Source organism: Chenopodium album, chromosome 7, assembly GCF_948465745.1.
Source record: "Chenopodium album chromosome 7, dcCheAlbu1.1, whole genome shotgun sequence".
Classification (NCBI taxonomy): Eukaryota; Viridiplantae; Streptophyta; class Magnoliopsida; order Caryophyllales; family Amaranthaceae; genus Chenopodium; species Chenopodium album.
In genome coordinates, this window is record NC_137840.1 from 74,121,494 (window position 1) to 74,138,165 (window position 16,672).

Here is a 16,672-nt window from a genome sequence, read left to right on the forward strand (position 1 = left end):
AATATTATTTTTCACTCCGCTTATGATCCCCACTCAAATTTAATACCATCTTTTGTTATTATTTCTTCTCTGTATTTCTAAATTTTCAATAAAATATCAATTCCTCCACTATCTCATGCTATCAATCAATCAATAACAATATACTAAAAGACACACCAGCAATGACACGTGTCATCTTCTGGTGTGTCCTTAGTATATTTTTTTTAATTTAAAAAAAAAACTAAAACTTTGTAAAAAAAATTGATTGGAAATATACACAAAATATTTACTTTCAAACTTTAGGAAAAAAAAAATCGTAGAATAATAAATTTATAAACTTAAATATCTAACCATATCATTGTTTAAAATAAATCCCTATCTTAGTAATTACTTTTTAATGTATAATGATTATTTATAGTAAAAAAAAATCATGAATATATATTTTTTCAACTTAACATAGTTGGTGAATAAAAAATTATCATATTTGAAATAAAAAAAATGTCATAATGAAGAAAGTAATATAATATTTATTCAAAAAAGAAAAAAAAAATATTTTAATTAGCTTGAAAAGAGAAAAAATTAAAAAAAAAAAAAAAAAAGATTTTAAATTGATATTCTATGACAAAGATTGAAAAACCGTGCATGGCACGGGATCTAACCTAGTTCAATGTAATTTTTAACACTTCAATTAATCCACTTACATATTAAGTCAAATAAATTGCCTACAGCTATGTGCTGGCAAAGTGTATCACTTAAAAGAACAGATGGAGTATATAAATAAATGCGAAAGAAAAAACATGTCCACAGAGTAAATAAAACGGGTGACGTACATAAAATACACGTTGAATAATGTGACTAATTGATATTGAGTCAAGAAATCAACTATTAAAATATTTGAGAATTTTTGTATGCATCTGATGTACAATAATATTACTGTACATCGAGGTAACTTTTGTTGAATTTTGGATAACTTTTACACTTTTTTGGGTAACTTTTGTCAATAAAGCATTAATAACTTTTTTATATCAAAATAACTTATCTATATTGGGTCACTTTTATTCCTTACAGGGTAACTTTTGATCATTTTAAGGTAACTTTGTAACAAATGTACAATATTTTATTGTATATCCAATTTTTTAAAATGTATCTGTTAATAACTCAGGGCATGTTCACATTTACTGAGCTGAGCTGAACATAACTGATTGAAGTTGAACTGATTGGAACTGAACTGAATTGAACTGAGTTAAAATGAATATTTTATGAGAGAGGGAAATTAGGAATTGAACTGATTGAAGCTGAACTGAATTAAACTGAACTGATTGGAGCTGAACTGAAATTAAGTAAATGTGAACAGACCTAAATGACCTATTTGTAATTTTCATTTCCAAATTTTATTTTTGTATAAAAATAAAATATTGTAATTATTTTCAATAAACATATCTTTAATATCCCATTACAGATGATTAATTGCAAAATTTTCAAATAATCCAAAAAAAATGCTGATATCCAATTTGATTTTTTATTTTTTTTGAATTAATATCCAATTGGATTTATTTATTTATTTATTTTTTGAAGCAATATCTCATCTGATTTTTAATGATAAGATATTTCAAAAAGCATATTTATTTTTTCCAATTAGAAATTTAAAAATTCTTATAAAAGATACTTTGTACTTTATATCCAAAAAGATCCATATAAGGATGATTAATTGTCAAAATTTTCAAACATCCAAATAAAGCCAATATCCAATTCAATAATTTCTTTTATATCCAATCTTTTTTTTTTTTTTTTATCCAATCCTATTTTTTAAAGTTAAGATAATTTCTATATAAATAGATACTTTGTATCTTATAGGTGATTAAATTAGCTGTCAAAATTTTCAAATACATACCCATCAAAAAAAAAAAAAAAAAAAAGCCTATATCCAATCCAATGTTTTTTTTTTTTTTTTTTGAAGCAATATCCAATCCAATTTTTTAACATTAAGATATCATATTCTTGAAAAAAAAAAAAAAAAAAAAAAAACTGGCATATTTGTTTTTGAGGGAGTAATCATTTTTATTTATCTCCTCTCACAACTTTATGCATTGATTTCTATGTCACTTTATCATTTCACTTTTATTATTTACAAATTTATCTCAAAGATCAACTTGACTTTGCCCATTGTTTTTTCCAATTAGAAATTCCTTGTTTGTAGGGAAGGGAATAGATGAGCACACGAGCTTTGTTTGCCTAGTATGCCGAATAAGAGGATTTGGATCGATAGTTTTTCTTCTTGTATTTCTTCGTTTTGTGTCATGATCTTTGAAGTATTTTGGATTGAATATCTGATTGGGCCATCCCTAGACTCAACAGAATGCTTGATCAAAAAGACCAAAAAAACAAGAAAAAAAAGAGACTTGCCATTCTCGGCATTCCACTTACCACAGCTCTCCATACAGCAAACATGATCAGCAACATTCTCAAAGAGTGTTACTAAGAGTCTAAGATTGCCGGAAAGGAAAATTTCCCAACATCAGGCATTCAGGACTTTCAGGTGAGGCAAACATACTTCAACACCAATGAATATTATACAATGGTTCACACATTACGCGATATACTCCATATCTCAAATATATAAGCTTGTTCAAGGGAGTACTCCGAATTATTTTGTTCAATGCATAATATAGGCTAGTTTGTTCAAATTTTTAAAGCATTTAACTACTCGCATTTTGTTCAATCTGGCCAAGATACTTCAAATGTACTTGCACTCAATGGATGCAAATTAGGGCTCTATCATTTCAAATTATAGAGCTGCACAATTACTCTAGGTTTAAGAATAAAAGTCATCCATAACATGTTAAGAAGAGGTTATAGCAATCTGAAACGAATAGCTCATATTAATATATCACAAGATATTCACAGAGGCCAACTGAGAGTATTGATGAAGAGATTCCGAAAATTCTTGATACAAGGCTGCACACAGACATGGACTACTACTTCATACTCTCATTATACTCATTGTACCATAGAGCAACAGAACTTTAGTAGCTTGAAATAATTAACCAGGTCAGTGTTACTACTATTCCAGTAACAGCATAGAATTTTAACCAAAGACTGATCAGTAAGCCATAGATCAGCATGAGCAGAAAGCACAACTCGTAATTCATAGGGAGCAGGTAGCAGTGAATTTTTAGGGGCAACCAGGAGATGAATACAATTATACAAGTACACAGCCAATAATGTAAAAATGTTAAACATCAAGGAACTTAAACCAACACAATCAAGGATTAAAGACGGGGGATATCATCAAACACATAACGAAATCAAACTAGTCGTTCCACACAAACATCAATCTGTTTTAGGATAAATGCCTACTGGCAGAGTATATAATCATGCTAAACATAACAAGTCTTGTAGCCTCAACTTCATACTACTAATAAGAACAATTCAAAAAAAAGTCTTCAACCTAAATGAGGCGCCAAAAAACTGAGAATGGGTACTTCACCGAAGTCTCCTTGCTTCTCTCTCAGACTCGAGGAGGGTGAGAATGTCGCCCTCTCTGACAGGTCCCTTGACGTTCCTCATGATGAAACGGTTTTGGTCATCGATGAACTTAACTCTGACCTGGGTGACCTGCCCCCTTGATCCTGTGCGGCCCATGCACTTGATAACAACAGCATGCTTGATCTGAGACTCCATTCTGCAATCAAGTTAAATGGTACAATCAGTTACTAATTTAAATGTATTTATATTTACTAGTTAAATACAGAGATTGAAGCAATTCAAATCCATCCTCTCATATACGATACCACATGACCCGACATGATATGACATGACACGATACACCAAGTATATTACCCAAAAACAATAGCACAGTTTGAAGAAACAAAACAGAAACCATCACATTGTAACAAATTCATTTTTAGAGTTAAGGGTTGTATAATAATCTATTATTTGAAATAGTGCAAATCTCAATATTGTTCACTAATAATTACGAATAAGTTTTTAGGTTTATTGGCAAATAAATATTGTTTATTCTATTAACATATAGAAGAAATTCAATAAAACTTAAACAGAATACAGCATCTGAAACTCTATAATTAACCTAGTACAAATTGAAAAATAACAATTACCAGTACAATTGAATTCAAGGCATTACAAATAATCCGTAATAATCACAATAACATCTAAAATTAGTAATCAAACTTTTATACAATTAAAAAAAATAATAATAAACACATTCACTGATAGTTAGATTTCGGAGTAGGGTGCACATAAAATTGGGGAAAACTGGTTAAAAGATCAAAGGATAACTTAAAGGAAGAAGCTTTTCATACAAAAAGAAAATCAGAAAAAGGGAAGAATGAAATTTTAAACTAAACAAAACAAAACCCATCAGCAATTTCAATGATAATTAACAAAAAATTGTAAAGAGAATAAATTACCTGAATGAGTGAGCAGATGAAAATTAAGGAGTTTGAATCAACAAGAATGAAGAGAGGCGAGAGAACTGTATGAAAACGAAAATGTATAGTTAGGGTTTATAATTGATAGCCGCCTAAGAGTGGAAGACAGCAAGACAACATTGGGTTGGGCCAATTTTTCATAATAAAAGGCCAATGATCATTTCAACTAATTGGGTTAGACATGTTGGTTTTAGGTTAACCCGACCTGAAACCAACCCGAAACCGACCTAATTAGTTAAACGGTTATTTTTGGTTGGGATTACCAACCTAAACCTAACATGTTTAATTTTTGGTCGGGTTCGATTGACCCTTTTGTATAAATGGATTGCCAATCTCAATCAACTCGTTTATTTCGTGTTGGGTTTGAGTTGGGTCAACTCTTTGCTAGGCTATGTTACTCGGACTCAGGTACCCATGTCCAGCATGATTGCGTGTTCAAGTATTCGACACAAGTACTTGATGTGAAATGAAGAATTTGAATAACATTATGAAATACGAAATACAATGTACAATACAATGACCGACAAAACAGTATAATACGAAGCACCAAATACGAAATATAAGTAACTTCTTTTTCAGTGGGGGTGGGGGGTAGACCAGGGCAAGAGATAATATGGAGCACTAATGTATTAGACTGATAGTTTGTCTCAAAAAAAAAAAAAAAAAATGTATTAGACTGATAGTACCTATTTAACACAATGATACATGAAAGATGGTACAATTTTTTTTGCTAATACATACATTCAAATGAAACATGTACAGGAAATTTACATCTCAGTAGAACTGCGTCTAAATCTTTAGCATCCGTAAATAATCTTCGATTATAGAGAGCGAAGATGAGCGGTAACTTGAGCCAAAGAGATTATAGTGATTAAGGTAGTGATACAACATATAAAGGTCTCTTCTTTTCTCAAATCCTGGTTGTTTGGGCATCACCTGAGGGAAGTTGCACAGGAAAAAACATATGAATAAGCCATATAAGAATAAAATACAAAGCAAAAATTGAAGTAACAGGCCATTTAGCAACTTCATCAAAATGAAAAACAGAAGTAATTATGGTTCAAAGATGCAACCATATTAAGGAAGCTAAATGTGATAGGACAGCACGAGATTTACAACTTCACAAGTTATGCAGTATACCTAAGATCACATCATATTCAAGACCACTTTAGCTTGCATGTAACCCAGTGTAAAGATAGCTAAGGGAATGTCAGTATAATTGGTCAAAAAACAACTCAATCTTCCCATTAAAGTAGTTTCGGAAAGATTTCAAAGCTACCACACTCTTCCTGAGAGTTAATGATTTCTGCTACAAATAATATCCCTTTGCCTCAAGATGATAGTCACATAAATATATCTTGGCATGAATGGTAGGAGTTACCACGTTGCTTAAAGCCTTAAACCAGCAATACATATTACTATTGATTGTCTGAACAAACCCCCCATTATTGAAATTGAGTGCTGAAGAGAGGATGGGCAGGACATAAGAATTACGCGGTTCTTTTGATGAGTTTATAGCAAAACTTGTTTATTGAGGGTAGGAACATGTGGCCATGTGGGGGGGGGGGGGGGGGGGGTCAAAGCACCTCAGAAGTATGTTACAGGAAGACAGAATTCGAAAGAACAGTTATTGTACATGTCATACCTCAAAATAGGAATTGTAAAATGATGAACCAAAGCCAGCGCACCAAGACATTCCAAATTCTGCTTCATTATGTCCATCTACAGATAAAAGGGGGGAAAAAGGGCAAGTGAGATCAGTTTGTTAATTCTCCATCCAGTTTTATGCTAACTACATACAGTAACTTCATACATCAGTGAGAATATACGAAATTGTATTTTTCTGTACGGTACCATTATTATGTCAATAATCAAGAAGTTAGGAAAAGTGTGATGGTATCATTTATTACAAATAGGAACTTCATACATCAAATACCAGAGTCGGATCTTTGACACTCCAACAAGGGCATGGACACTTTGACAGATCATTTTAGGCCAAAATGAAAGGAAGTTTTCACAAAGAAGCCAAGACAAACACTTAAACATGAGTACCCCAACTTTGAGTGACATGACGCAAGTGCATCCAAGCAAAGCAAAATCAACTAGGACTCACAATAGCATGCTGGATCAAGAATAACAGGCTCGCCATTCTTGTCATAGGTTACATTCCCACTCCACAGGTCTCCATGCAGCAAACATGGCTCAATCACAACATCTTCAAAGAGTGGTGCCAGGTTCTTTGCCAGCTTTTGTCCTGACAGAAGGAAAATTCCCAACACCAGGTGAAGCAAAATATATTCCAATACTAACAACAGCGATTACAATAAGGTGACCATCAAAATAGTAGTTGACCAAATAACTTCCTTAAGTGGAGGGAGATACAAACTGAAGCAAGGGCAGCAGTTATGTGACTTCTATCAAATGATCAAAGTTATAAGTAAGGATATCAACAACAATGTAGTAAGTCTATTAACTACTAAATCAGACAGCAGTGCAGCAAAAACCACGAGTGTAAACCTTTTTCATAGATTAAAGAATCTCCAAACTGATCTCGAGCCAATTTAAGTTGGTAGCCCAGTCTATGCTTTGCATAAAAATCTATCCAGTCTGACGTCCAGGTATTAATCTGTGGAGTACTGCAAAGCAGTTGAATAAAAAATAGAGTCAAATTATAGAGGAAAGGACCGATGCAGTGATCAAGACACCCATTACTGCTGCAGAAAAAGATTAGAGCATGTAGACCATTTCATAAATGTAATAGCAAATGAAGACAAACAAATGAGCTACTCCCCGGTCAATCTGAAATCTATAATGCACCAATTACCTTCAAAACTATCGGTTAACTATAAGACAAACAGATATATGTAGGCCTTAGGCATATGCACCCATCAGTCAATAATTTAGACAAATAGAAAATTAAACTTCCAAGAAATATCTAGAAGAATAAGGCTTGATGCCTACATAATTGATGACGGCAGCTATAAAAGGAATGTACCTCCCAATAGTGTTTTCAACTTCAAAACCAAAGCCTTTCTCAGATTTCCCAGCTTTATGCATTTCTGCAAGCTTTCTCCCTAAAGCAGGCTAAAGATATGAACTATTTAGGATACTTGTTGAACAGCACAGAAATCATATATAGATTATATTTAAGCTAAGCTGTCCTCACCTGGCCACTTCTAGCTGCCCCAAATTCTACGAATTCCATAATGATGTAAGAGCCACCTCTTGGTAGAGATCCAACCTGCAGTCCTTAAAAAGTGATACACTCAGATATTCTAGCTGCCTAGAGAGCTCAGCACAACCATGAATTAGGTAAATTACCAAACCAAACTTCAGCATCTTTCTACCTTGTATGGCTTAGGGACACGAATTGTATTGGTTTCGTACATAAGTCTCAAACCAAGAGCCTCCCCTTCAAACATGGATGGGCCAATACTCCTATTCCAACATTCCAAATAAGTAGAGCAAGTTCAGTACCTAGAAATTGTGATAACTTCCATACATGATAACATCTCAAATTTGTCCACATTTACAATTGTTGCAATAAGTAGGTACTATTAACTCCAATTCCAACATCCCAAATAAATAGAGCAGGTTCAATACCTAGAAATTACAATAACTATCATACATGATAACATCTCACATTTGTCCACACTTTCAATAGTAGCAACAAGTAGGTACTATTAAACATAGAACAAGTAACACAATCAAGCCACTCAGCATCCAAGCATAGCATACCTATTAGTTTTAACAAAGAAAGGACCAACATCGGTATCGTAACGGGTAGCAAGATTGATGCAACCACCACCAACAGAACTTGATTTAGTAATCTGTGTTGCCTTCCCTTCAGTGAGAATCCACTCAAGAACTGGGTCTTCACTCATTGCCACAACTGCCCAACATTTCACAATTGACAACCCAAAACTCTAATCACCAACTCAATTAAACTAACCTAGAACAATGGGCATTGGGTCTACTTCAAACCCAAAATTGATCAAAATCAAGGCAAATATAATCACAATTTCAACATTTTCAGCAAAAATTAGCCCCAATAAAACCCCATTAACCAAATAGAAAACCCTGATAAACTGTATACTAAAAAAAAGTACAGTTCTTGAATAAATTTAACAGTGGCAAAATTAATGGAAAAGGAAACACAAAGATCAACAAACAGATATAAGATGATCAAAATAATGAAATGGGTAGAATTTAATTAGTTCAAAAATCAAATTAACTTGCTTGTAAATGGTTTTGGTTTGGAGAACAAGAACTTGGAGAAAGTGGGAAGACTGAAAGAAGGACGGCATTTACATGAAGAGAGAGAAAGAGAGGTAGGAGGTGCTATTACCATCATTTCCCCCTCTTGCTATCTCGCTCTTTCTTCTGGGATGTGGATGATGCAAGTAAATGCAACCCGTCTTCGTGTTCTGTTTTTGGTGGCGCCAAATTAGCCATAAGCTATGTTATATGGACTCGAGTACCCATGTCCGACACAGGTATGTATTTAAGTGTCGTCCGAATGTCGAAGGTCCAACATGAGTACTTGAGGTGAAATGAAGAGTTCATGTAACATAGGTCATAACTCATAAGGGTCCCAAATGAAGGACTAGAAAGGATTCAAATCTATCCGAATCCAAGTGTTTTTATTCCAGAATTATCGAAGTAGATAAGGGCCTACGCCTTACCGTCTTAGGGTCCGTGGTCGGCAACATAACCAAAAGGATTAGAACATATGGCTACTAGCAAAGGAGGTTCAAATATCTACTTGTTAGAATATGAACTACTGTATTTCTAACTATATTTCTAGTCTTTAACACGAAATTTTATCAAAACTTCAGAAGCATTGACAATTTGCTTGTATTTTCTCTATTATTATTATTGTTTCTTAAATATTTTCACGTCTAATTGATGATCAAAGACATGCATGTTTGTAGCTCAAATGGTACATTTACTTATTGCTCTATGTACGATTGCAACTAACACAGCAATAAATATACACGAAACTTAGTACAATTCACATACACCATACACACTATGCAATAGAATAGTTTAATTCAAATTTGCAAATTGATTATACTTTGAGGATTAATTATCATGTAATCATATACAATAAAGTAGTTGTATATATATACAAAACCTACTAAGTATTGAACATTTGAACTACCCTTTAATCATTTTCATGGCTCGTGAAGCTACTTAATTTGTTAAGGTGGCTCGTGAAACTACTTAATTTGCCTACTATTCAAGCCCCAAAATTATTGCATTGTGATTAAAAAGGTAATTTACGTCTTAATTTAGAACTCCCCTTCATTCAAGTAACCTACTATTTACATTCTACTACAATTAAGACATAACATTTTAACCAACTAATAATCACAATGAATCAATGAATCAATGATCCTTAACATTATAAATAGCAAACCAATTTAATTACACTCTACTCATATTAAAATCATGGTTATTACATCTTTCAAAGTCCTTTTCTTTCTCCTACTTTTCTCTTATTATATCCTGTTTCCTACTAATGTTGCTAGTGTTAATATTCCTGATTCAGAGAGGCTGGCCTTTGATACCATCTTCCAGTTCGGAGACTCGTTGAGTGATACCGGGAACCTTGTTCTCGAAAATCCTTATGGTGCTCACTCCTTTGCTAGCTTTCCTTACGGTCAAACCATCCATCACCCTACAGGTCGTTGCTCTGATGGACTACTTATCATTGATTATATTGCCAATGTTTTTCACCTACCCTTGCTTAGTCCTTTTCTTGATAGACAGGGTAATTTTAATCATGGTGTTAACTTTGCTGTTGCTGGCTCAACTGCTCTAGATACCGCGACTTTAAGAGCTAAGAACATAGTTTTTTCACCTCCTACTAACAGTTCATTGTCTGTTCAGCTAAGTTGGTTCAAATATCATCTTAACTCTATGTGTACTAATCGCTTAGAATGTGAGAAGAAGGTTAGTAAATCGTTGTTTGTTATAGAGACGGGAGGTAACGATTACAATTATGCTTTTCTTCATGGGAAGACTATGAAAGAGGTGAAAGAACTGGTGCCTGAAGTTGTTGGAGCTATTAAAGAAGCTGTCAATGAGGTTATTAGGTGTGGTGCAATTAGAGTAGTTGTTGCTGGAAATTTGCCTATTGGTTGTTTACCTGTCTATTTGACAGCATTCGAATCAAGAGACCGAACTCAGTATGATGAATTGAAGTGTTTAAAGGAGATGAACGCGTTTGCCATGTATCATAATGATCTATTACAACAAGCCATTAGGGAGCTTCAAATGGAGCATCCTGATAATGTTGCTATTGTTTATGGTGACTACTATTCGGCTTTGAGGTGGATTCTTCAGAACGCTGCTGCTCTCGGGTTTGATGAAGATGATGTACTTAAGGCATGTTGTGGATCAAGCAATAATGCATATAACTTTGATTTGAAGAGGATGTGTGGAGCTAAGGAGGCGCAAGTTTGTGCTAACCCAACTCGACTCGTGAGTTGGGATGGAATCCATTTGACTCAAAGGGCTTACTTGCGCATGGCTCAAAGGCTATTGCAGCAAATTGTTCCAAAAATCCTAGAAGTTGTATAAGGAATTATAAAAACATACATAATGTCTTTTTATGTTTTGAATTTGCATTTAGTTATATTTTTTTGAGTTTTGAGTCCATAGAAAATAAAATACTGTTAAGCATTCGAATATTGTGAACTTTTCAGTTACAGTCAAATATGACCTACTGATTCTATAGCACCATGATTCATGGATGAGTCCTTATTGGTGATGTATATTAACTGTTAGTTAGTGCATCAATGTTCAATAACAACAACAACAACAAAGCCATATCTGGTTAGCCCCGTATTTGGGGTCAGCTAACATTAATCGACTCAAGGAAACTCTGCAAAAGCGCAACAAGAAGAGTAAGTCAAAAAACTTAAAATCAGATCTGAAGAATAACGAATAAGAGAGATAGCAACTGGTAAAAGTTGTTGATTATATAGAGTAATAGAGGTAAGTTGCAAATTCTTAGACATAAACTAGTAGATAGCAACTGCAATCAGGAAATCATTCATAGTTAGATTGTTGCTTCATAGTTCAGACTAGGTAGCGCGACAGTTCAGCCAGGACCATTAACAATCTTGTTCACATCTCATTATCAGATACATAATATAAACTCTCATTATCAACCAAAATTGTATAATTCTATATTAAGATAGAACAAGTTTTGCCCAACGTAACTTCTGGTTGTTAGTTGTCAGTGACATCACTGTCAAGGATTTAAAACTCTGCATGTTTTTTTTTCTAGGCTTCAGAGATGGATTACCATTTACCATATAAAACAGAAGTTCCAATGGGAAAAAAAGGCATAAAATCTGGCTAGTGAAGTCTTGAGTTTTTCTGAATGTTTTCTTCGGGAAGATTGCTTTGTTTCTCATGACGTAATGATAACCGAGTATGGTTAAGTCTTCTTGCAGAATATTAAGAGCATAGTACCTCACTGAAACTGTATTCTGTTTTTCGGTTTCTAGTAATTCCTTAGCATAGTAAGCATACTCAATAAAGGTAACGTTTAATTGAAATTTTAAGAGGGTGACATTAAAGGCTTCCGTGCTAAAGAAACCCGCCTATATATAATATGCAGCATCCTTTTTGTTCATCTGCTTACAGTAGATGAAAGCTAAACAACCTCACTTATACCCTGCTAAAGATAATTATTCTCATGAAATCTGATCGATAGAGCTAACATGACATCCAGATATTTTTTATACGGAGTATAACATGTCGAGAAAGTTTCTTCTAGGATAAAGGCAATCTAAAATTGTGGCAAGTTTGTGTAATCAAATTACATCAGCTATCTGCTGTTTCTCCTGATTTTGCCTCTCAACAGTTTCAAATTGGTATTACTCTTTAGTTGTAATGGTCCCACTTAGCTGAAGCAACTAATACAAGCCTACCAATTGTAATTAGGAACTTAATTATCAAATCATAAATACAATTAGAGGTTCAGAAATTCTTAAGTTCAGAATTTCAAATAGGTATTGTATACAAATGTCTCGCACTCACGCCAATCAACTGCAAAGTTTACATGAATTGTCTAATCAGCAAACACTTCAGTTTGAAGTTATAAGCAAAATTGTTTCAAACCATGTGGAAAAAAAACACACACACACAAAAAATTCCAACAGACCAATGCTATCAATCTATGAGTACAAAGAATTTTTTACACGAAAGTTTACTTCTAATGTATCCACACATGACACATTCTAAGCTTCATTAACACACCCCACCCCCCAAAGGCCCGTCTCTCACATCTCAAAGAAAGAGTTATGCATAAGGTAGCTAGCATTCTGAATAACAATCATGTTAAACCAGAAATAGGAGTAATTACTTCTATCCATTACCTAGGCTCTGATTCTCCATGTAAATTGGATTCAGGGTTTCTTGATGTTGACTGGTGATGCTGTTGGCTGCTGACATAACCTGCTGTATACCGTGAACCAGGTTGCAAAGACTGATTGAAGTCCTCCATTGCTAATTGAGCATTGTCATTGGACCTCACCGGCTTTGGATCACAAGACTGCTTTAAAGGCAGACGGCAAACAGGACAAGTACATTGCTTCATTAGCCAGGGATCAATGCAGGAAAGATGAAAACTGTGGCCACATTTGGGCATGATTCTTAGTACTTCTTTTTCTTGATAGTCCCCCAAACAAATAGAACACCTGGTCATAAAAGAAGGCAGTAATAAGCAGAAATTTCTTAGCTATTCACAACTGAAAGATAACATTTTGCTTCCTAAAATGAATTTATTTTTGGCAATGGTACTCGATACTCACTGTAGATCTTCGGTGGAGTTAAAAGCATCCCAGTGATATTTCATCGTGGGTATTGCAGCAACCGCAAACGGTTCAAGGCCATCAGTCCTTTGCTCTGGCTATCACAAGAAAAGGACACAGCAGATGTGTTACAATTGGCATAAGTGTTAGGTTCCAAACTAGTGGAAGCAGCCAAGCAGGTACCAGTTGCAAAAACTACAACAGTATTGGCATGTTCGGCAAAATTAGGTGTCACTACTTAATCGTTTTACTAGCTAATAGAGTTAACTGTCAAAATGTTACATAGTAGGTGTAGGATTGATAAAAAAATCTCATTTTTTTTCTCTCCTTTTGAAAGCTACTTTACACCAAAAGCTACACTTTTCACCGTTTGCAAAACACTACCTCAACTGGAAAAAGCAACCTTAAAACACTACCTCAACCGGAAAAAGCAACCTTAAAACACTACTTCATCAAACAATGTATTCCACATTTACTAGAGCTACGACCAAGTCAAAACTCTAAAAGCTACTCGAAAAGTTGTTGCCAAACACAACCTAAACATAGATTATTCTAACAAACCCAATGTATTCATTCAACAGATTGACAAAGATGATTCTCAGTTAAAATCCAAAATTACAGTCAACAAGCTTCATTGTTAATAATAAACACTTGACCAAACCTGCTACTGTAACAATCAAAGCATAACATAATTCACTCAAAAGTCAAAACCCAATATACAATGCTCCAAAACTTAAACTGCATAAGAATCAAGAAGAGAAGATAGATTTATACCTGCTCGATATCGATTTCGGGTTCATTATCAACATTCCTCCTTGGTTCAGTCAATTGAACCCTCCTACATATGAGTCTTGTGCATATAAACACTATAAAAATTGAGCTCATCCCAAATCCAATGATAGTAGTGATCAAATTAATGTCATACATCATTTCTTCAATGCTCAAACCCTTAATCTTTAATTTCTTATATCAAATGCCCAGAAACTGCTGAATGACTGTTAATCAGATGATCAATTGCATACAGCACAAACCCAAATAACAAATCCAGATCAATCAAAAATAGGAATTTTTTCCACAAATAACATAACCTAATCATAATTGTTTAGCTAATTAAGCTACCCACCAAATCAAAGTTTCAAACTTTGTGACAAACCCAACTCCATAAAACCCAATAAAACCATATTAAAGGTTATTTAAAGAACCTGGGATTTTTTCCTAATCAGAACAACAATTATACAAAAAAAGAAACAATTGCAAGAACCCAGAAAAGGTAGGATCAAAAAAAGCAAAAAAGGAAGCTACCCATTTGGAATCCTAAATGTTTTTGATTGAATTGAGCAGAAATTCCACATGGGGTTTAATCAATTAGGTACAACTTATAGAGTCTGTGAAAAAGACAGGGAGAAAATAATGGCTGCGTTACAATAAGGAGTGAAATAGGCCGTTGTTATCGTTGCTTATCCATTATATTCAGAATCATAGCTTTTTTTTTTCTTTTTTTTTTTTTTTTTTTTTTTTGGAGGAGCTACACACCTGTAAAATTTAGGGACCCGCAAGAGTTTTGTTTGTTCTTGAACGTCTATATCTTTAAAATTGATTTTGATACGGAATGCTCTTTAGTTTGATTTATTATGCACTCCTCCTTCAAAACTTATATAATTAAAACGCTGAAAATTGTGCTCTCATAATGTGCTTAATGTCAAGTATATTAATTAACCTTTTGAAGATCAATGCTTTCTTGCCATGAATTTAGAGTGCTAATCTAATCTTAACTTATCGAATTTGTTTTAATTTATTTTGATTATAAACTGAACTGAAATTTTTGTTATTAACCTTTATCTAAATCTATCATAATAAGCGAAAATAAGATAAATAGAACCGTTTTCAACTATGTGACTTGGAGCCTTGGGGTTGGGACTTGGGAGATGATATCACCACCTCATCATTCCTTGATTCCCTCCCATGCATGTTCATAAGCCAAATTATTATTTTCTAAGGAAGTGTTTGCCGGTAAGTGTGGGGTATGGTTGTTTTTTATTTAGTTTTTAAAGAAAATGGAGCATGATGTGAAGAAGTAAAGAATCAAATACAAAGTATCTTGTGAGTTGTGTTTAGTGAATTGTGCTAAATACTTGAGTAGTGCTTGAACCATTTAAGACAAATTATTGCAATTAAACAAGTGTTTAGTAAATTAGTAATGCTTCCGTTTTTTTATTGATGGTCAATGCTTGCAAATATACAATTGTTGATTTGTTGCACCAATCATCAACAACTTGTGCATCATTTTGTTGGAAGACATTTTCTTAAGTCATCAAAATCAATCAAGGACAAGTGACATCTTAATTGGGGATGGAAGCATTGTCTTGTAAGTAAGAAAATAAAATAGAAAATATTTTTAATTGGAGCATAAAAAATAAGTGATCCTCTATTGTACTTTGCATAATCAACAACATTAGTAGGATTATCATGTAAAACTTGGACAACCATGTGTTAAACAACTTTATTATTCGCAGCAATTATTGTTTGATTTGTCTTATCAATTTTTGAAACCTTAGTTGGAGTACTTGGCTGCCTAATTCTTCTAAACACTTTTTTTTTTTTTTTTTTTTTTTTTTTTTTTTTTTCAGAGCCACAATAACGGATAATGAAAATCGATCCTAAAATTTCTAGGAAACGAAAGGGAAGCTCTAATCACAACTATCCCTCACTTTTATTCTCCTCGACTTATTTAGATTTAAATCATTCAATTTGGACAAATAAGCTTTATAAAGATGACTTTTAGACAAAGATTTCAAAAACATTTAGATATAATATCATTTTTTTTATAGAAGCATAATATAATTTAGATAAAATAAACGCCTGTTCTCATAGACTGAATTCAGCTGAACTGAACTGAGCTGAACTGAACTGAACTGAAATGAAATAAATATTTTATAAGAGAAGGAAATTAGAAGATGAATTGAACTGAAAATAAACGTATGAGAACAGGCCATAAGTTCATATAAATTCATAAAGAAAATATTGAATAAGTTGAAAATGATAGCACACAGAAAATGAACATTAGGTGAGTTTGGTGACAATCCTCATTCCTCAAGTACAAAATAAAGTAAATAATTCGTCTTTCTTTAAAATAAAAAAAAATCAAGTAATTTGTCTTGATAATGATAGATCTTTCATGTAATAATGCAAGATGCAGATTACGTATAATTTAGGAGTAAAATAATGTTAATGTGTGGCAACTTGTACTGATTAATTAAGGGAGTCATGTAGTTGATTAGTCAATTAGTTTATGTTTAATGGTGCACACACCACAAATGTTGGAAATGAAAAGGATGAAATCTTATCAGGATTCCAAATTTCCAATACACAACTAATTTAAATGGGGAATCCTTGGTCATGCTCGTAAATGGCCCT

General features: G+C 33.4%; 2 protein-coding genes and 1 pseudogene across 3 annotated transcripts; 1 reads left to right on the forward strand and 2 right to left on the reverse strand.

The window, feature by feature from the left end:
• Positions 1-5,033: 5,033 nt before the first annotated feature.
• Positions 5,034-8,859, reverse strand: LOC145638529 (protein-ribulosamine 3-kinase, chloroplastic-like). Its single transcript, XM_081689508.1, has 9 exons — positions 8,667-8,859; positions 8,166-8,319; positions 7,775-7,865; positions 7,594-7,668; positions 7,423-7,511; positions 6,945-7,063; positions 6,541-6,681; positions 6,073-6,149; positions 5,034-5,363 (listed from the first exon to the last, which is right to left on the reverse strand). The coding sequence occupies exons 1-9, from the start codon at positions 8,779-8,781 to the stop codon at positions 5,217-5,219; spliced, it is 1,008 nt and encodes a 335-aa protein (XP_081545634.1). The 5' UTR covers positions 8,782-8,859; the 3' UTR covers positions 5,034-5,216.
• A 1,022-nt stretch (positions 8,860-9,881) lies between these two features.
• LOC145640664 (GDSL esterase/lipase At5g03980 pseudogene) lies at positions 9,882-11,015 on the forward strand (annotated as a pseudogene).
• A 78-nt stretch (positions 11,016-11,093) lies between these two features.
• On the reverse strand, positions 11,094-14,678 carry LOC145639534 (RING-H2 finger protein ATL16-like). 2 transcript variants are annotated; one of them, XM_081690794.1, is made up of 4 exons: positions 14,033-14,678; positions 13,259-13,356; positions 12,824-13,144; positions 11,094-11,319 (listed from the first exon to the last, which is right to left on the reverse strand). In XM_081690794.1, exons 1-4 carry the CDS (start codon positions 14,186-14,188, stop codon positions 11,238-11,240), a joined length of 657 nt encoding a protein of 218 aa, XP_081546920.1. In that variant the 5' UTR covers positions 14,189-14,678; the 3' UTR covers positions 11,094-11,237. The 2 variants fall into 2 exon arrangements, with proteins under 2 accessions (XP_081546920.1, XP_081546921.1); XM_081690795.1 differs by lacking the exon at positions 11,094-11,319 and adding an exon at positions 12,386-12,494.
• Between the last annotated feature and the right edge of the window lie 1,994 nt (positions 14,679-16,672).

Bases quoted from the DNA above. Each gene is read 5' to 3' on its own strand.
- LOC145638529 (XM_081689508.1), bottom strand. From the start codon at position 8,781: ATGATGGTAATAGCACCTCCTACCTCTCTTTCTCTCTCTTCATGTAAA. The intron at 8,320-8,666 runs GCAAGTTAATTT...AATGTTGGGCAG, and splicing joins CAAACCAAAACCATTTACAA to TTGTGGCAATGAGTGAAGAC. The intron at 6,150-6,540 runs GTGAGTCCTAGT...TTTTATCTGTAG, and splicing joins TCTTGATCCAGCATGCTATT to ATGGACATAATGAAGCAGAA.
- LOC145639534 (XM_081690794.1), bottom strand. From the start codon at position 14,188: ATGATGTATGACATTAATTTGATCACTACTATCATTGGATTTGGGATG. The intron at 13,357-14,032 runs GTATAAATCTAT...TTCTTGTGATAG, and splicing joins CCGAAATCGATATCGAGCAG to CCAGAGCAAAGGACTGATGG. The intron at 11,320-12,823 runs GTAATGGATAGA...GCGCTTTTGCAG, and splicing joins CATGGAGAATCAGAGCCTAG to AGTTTCCTTGAGTCGATTAA.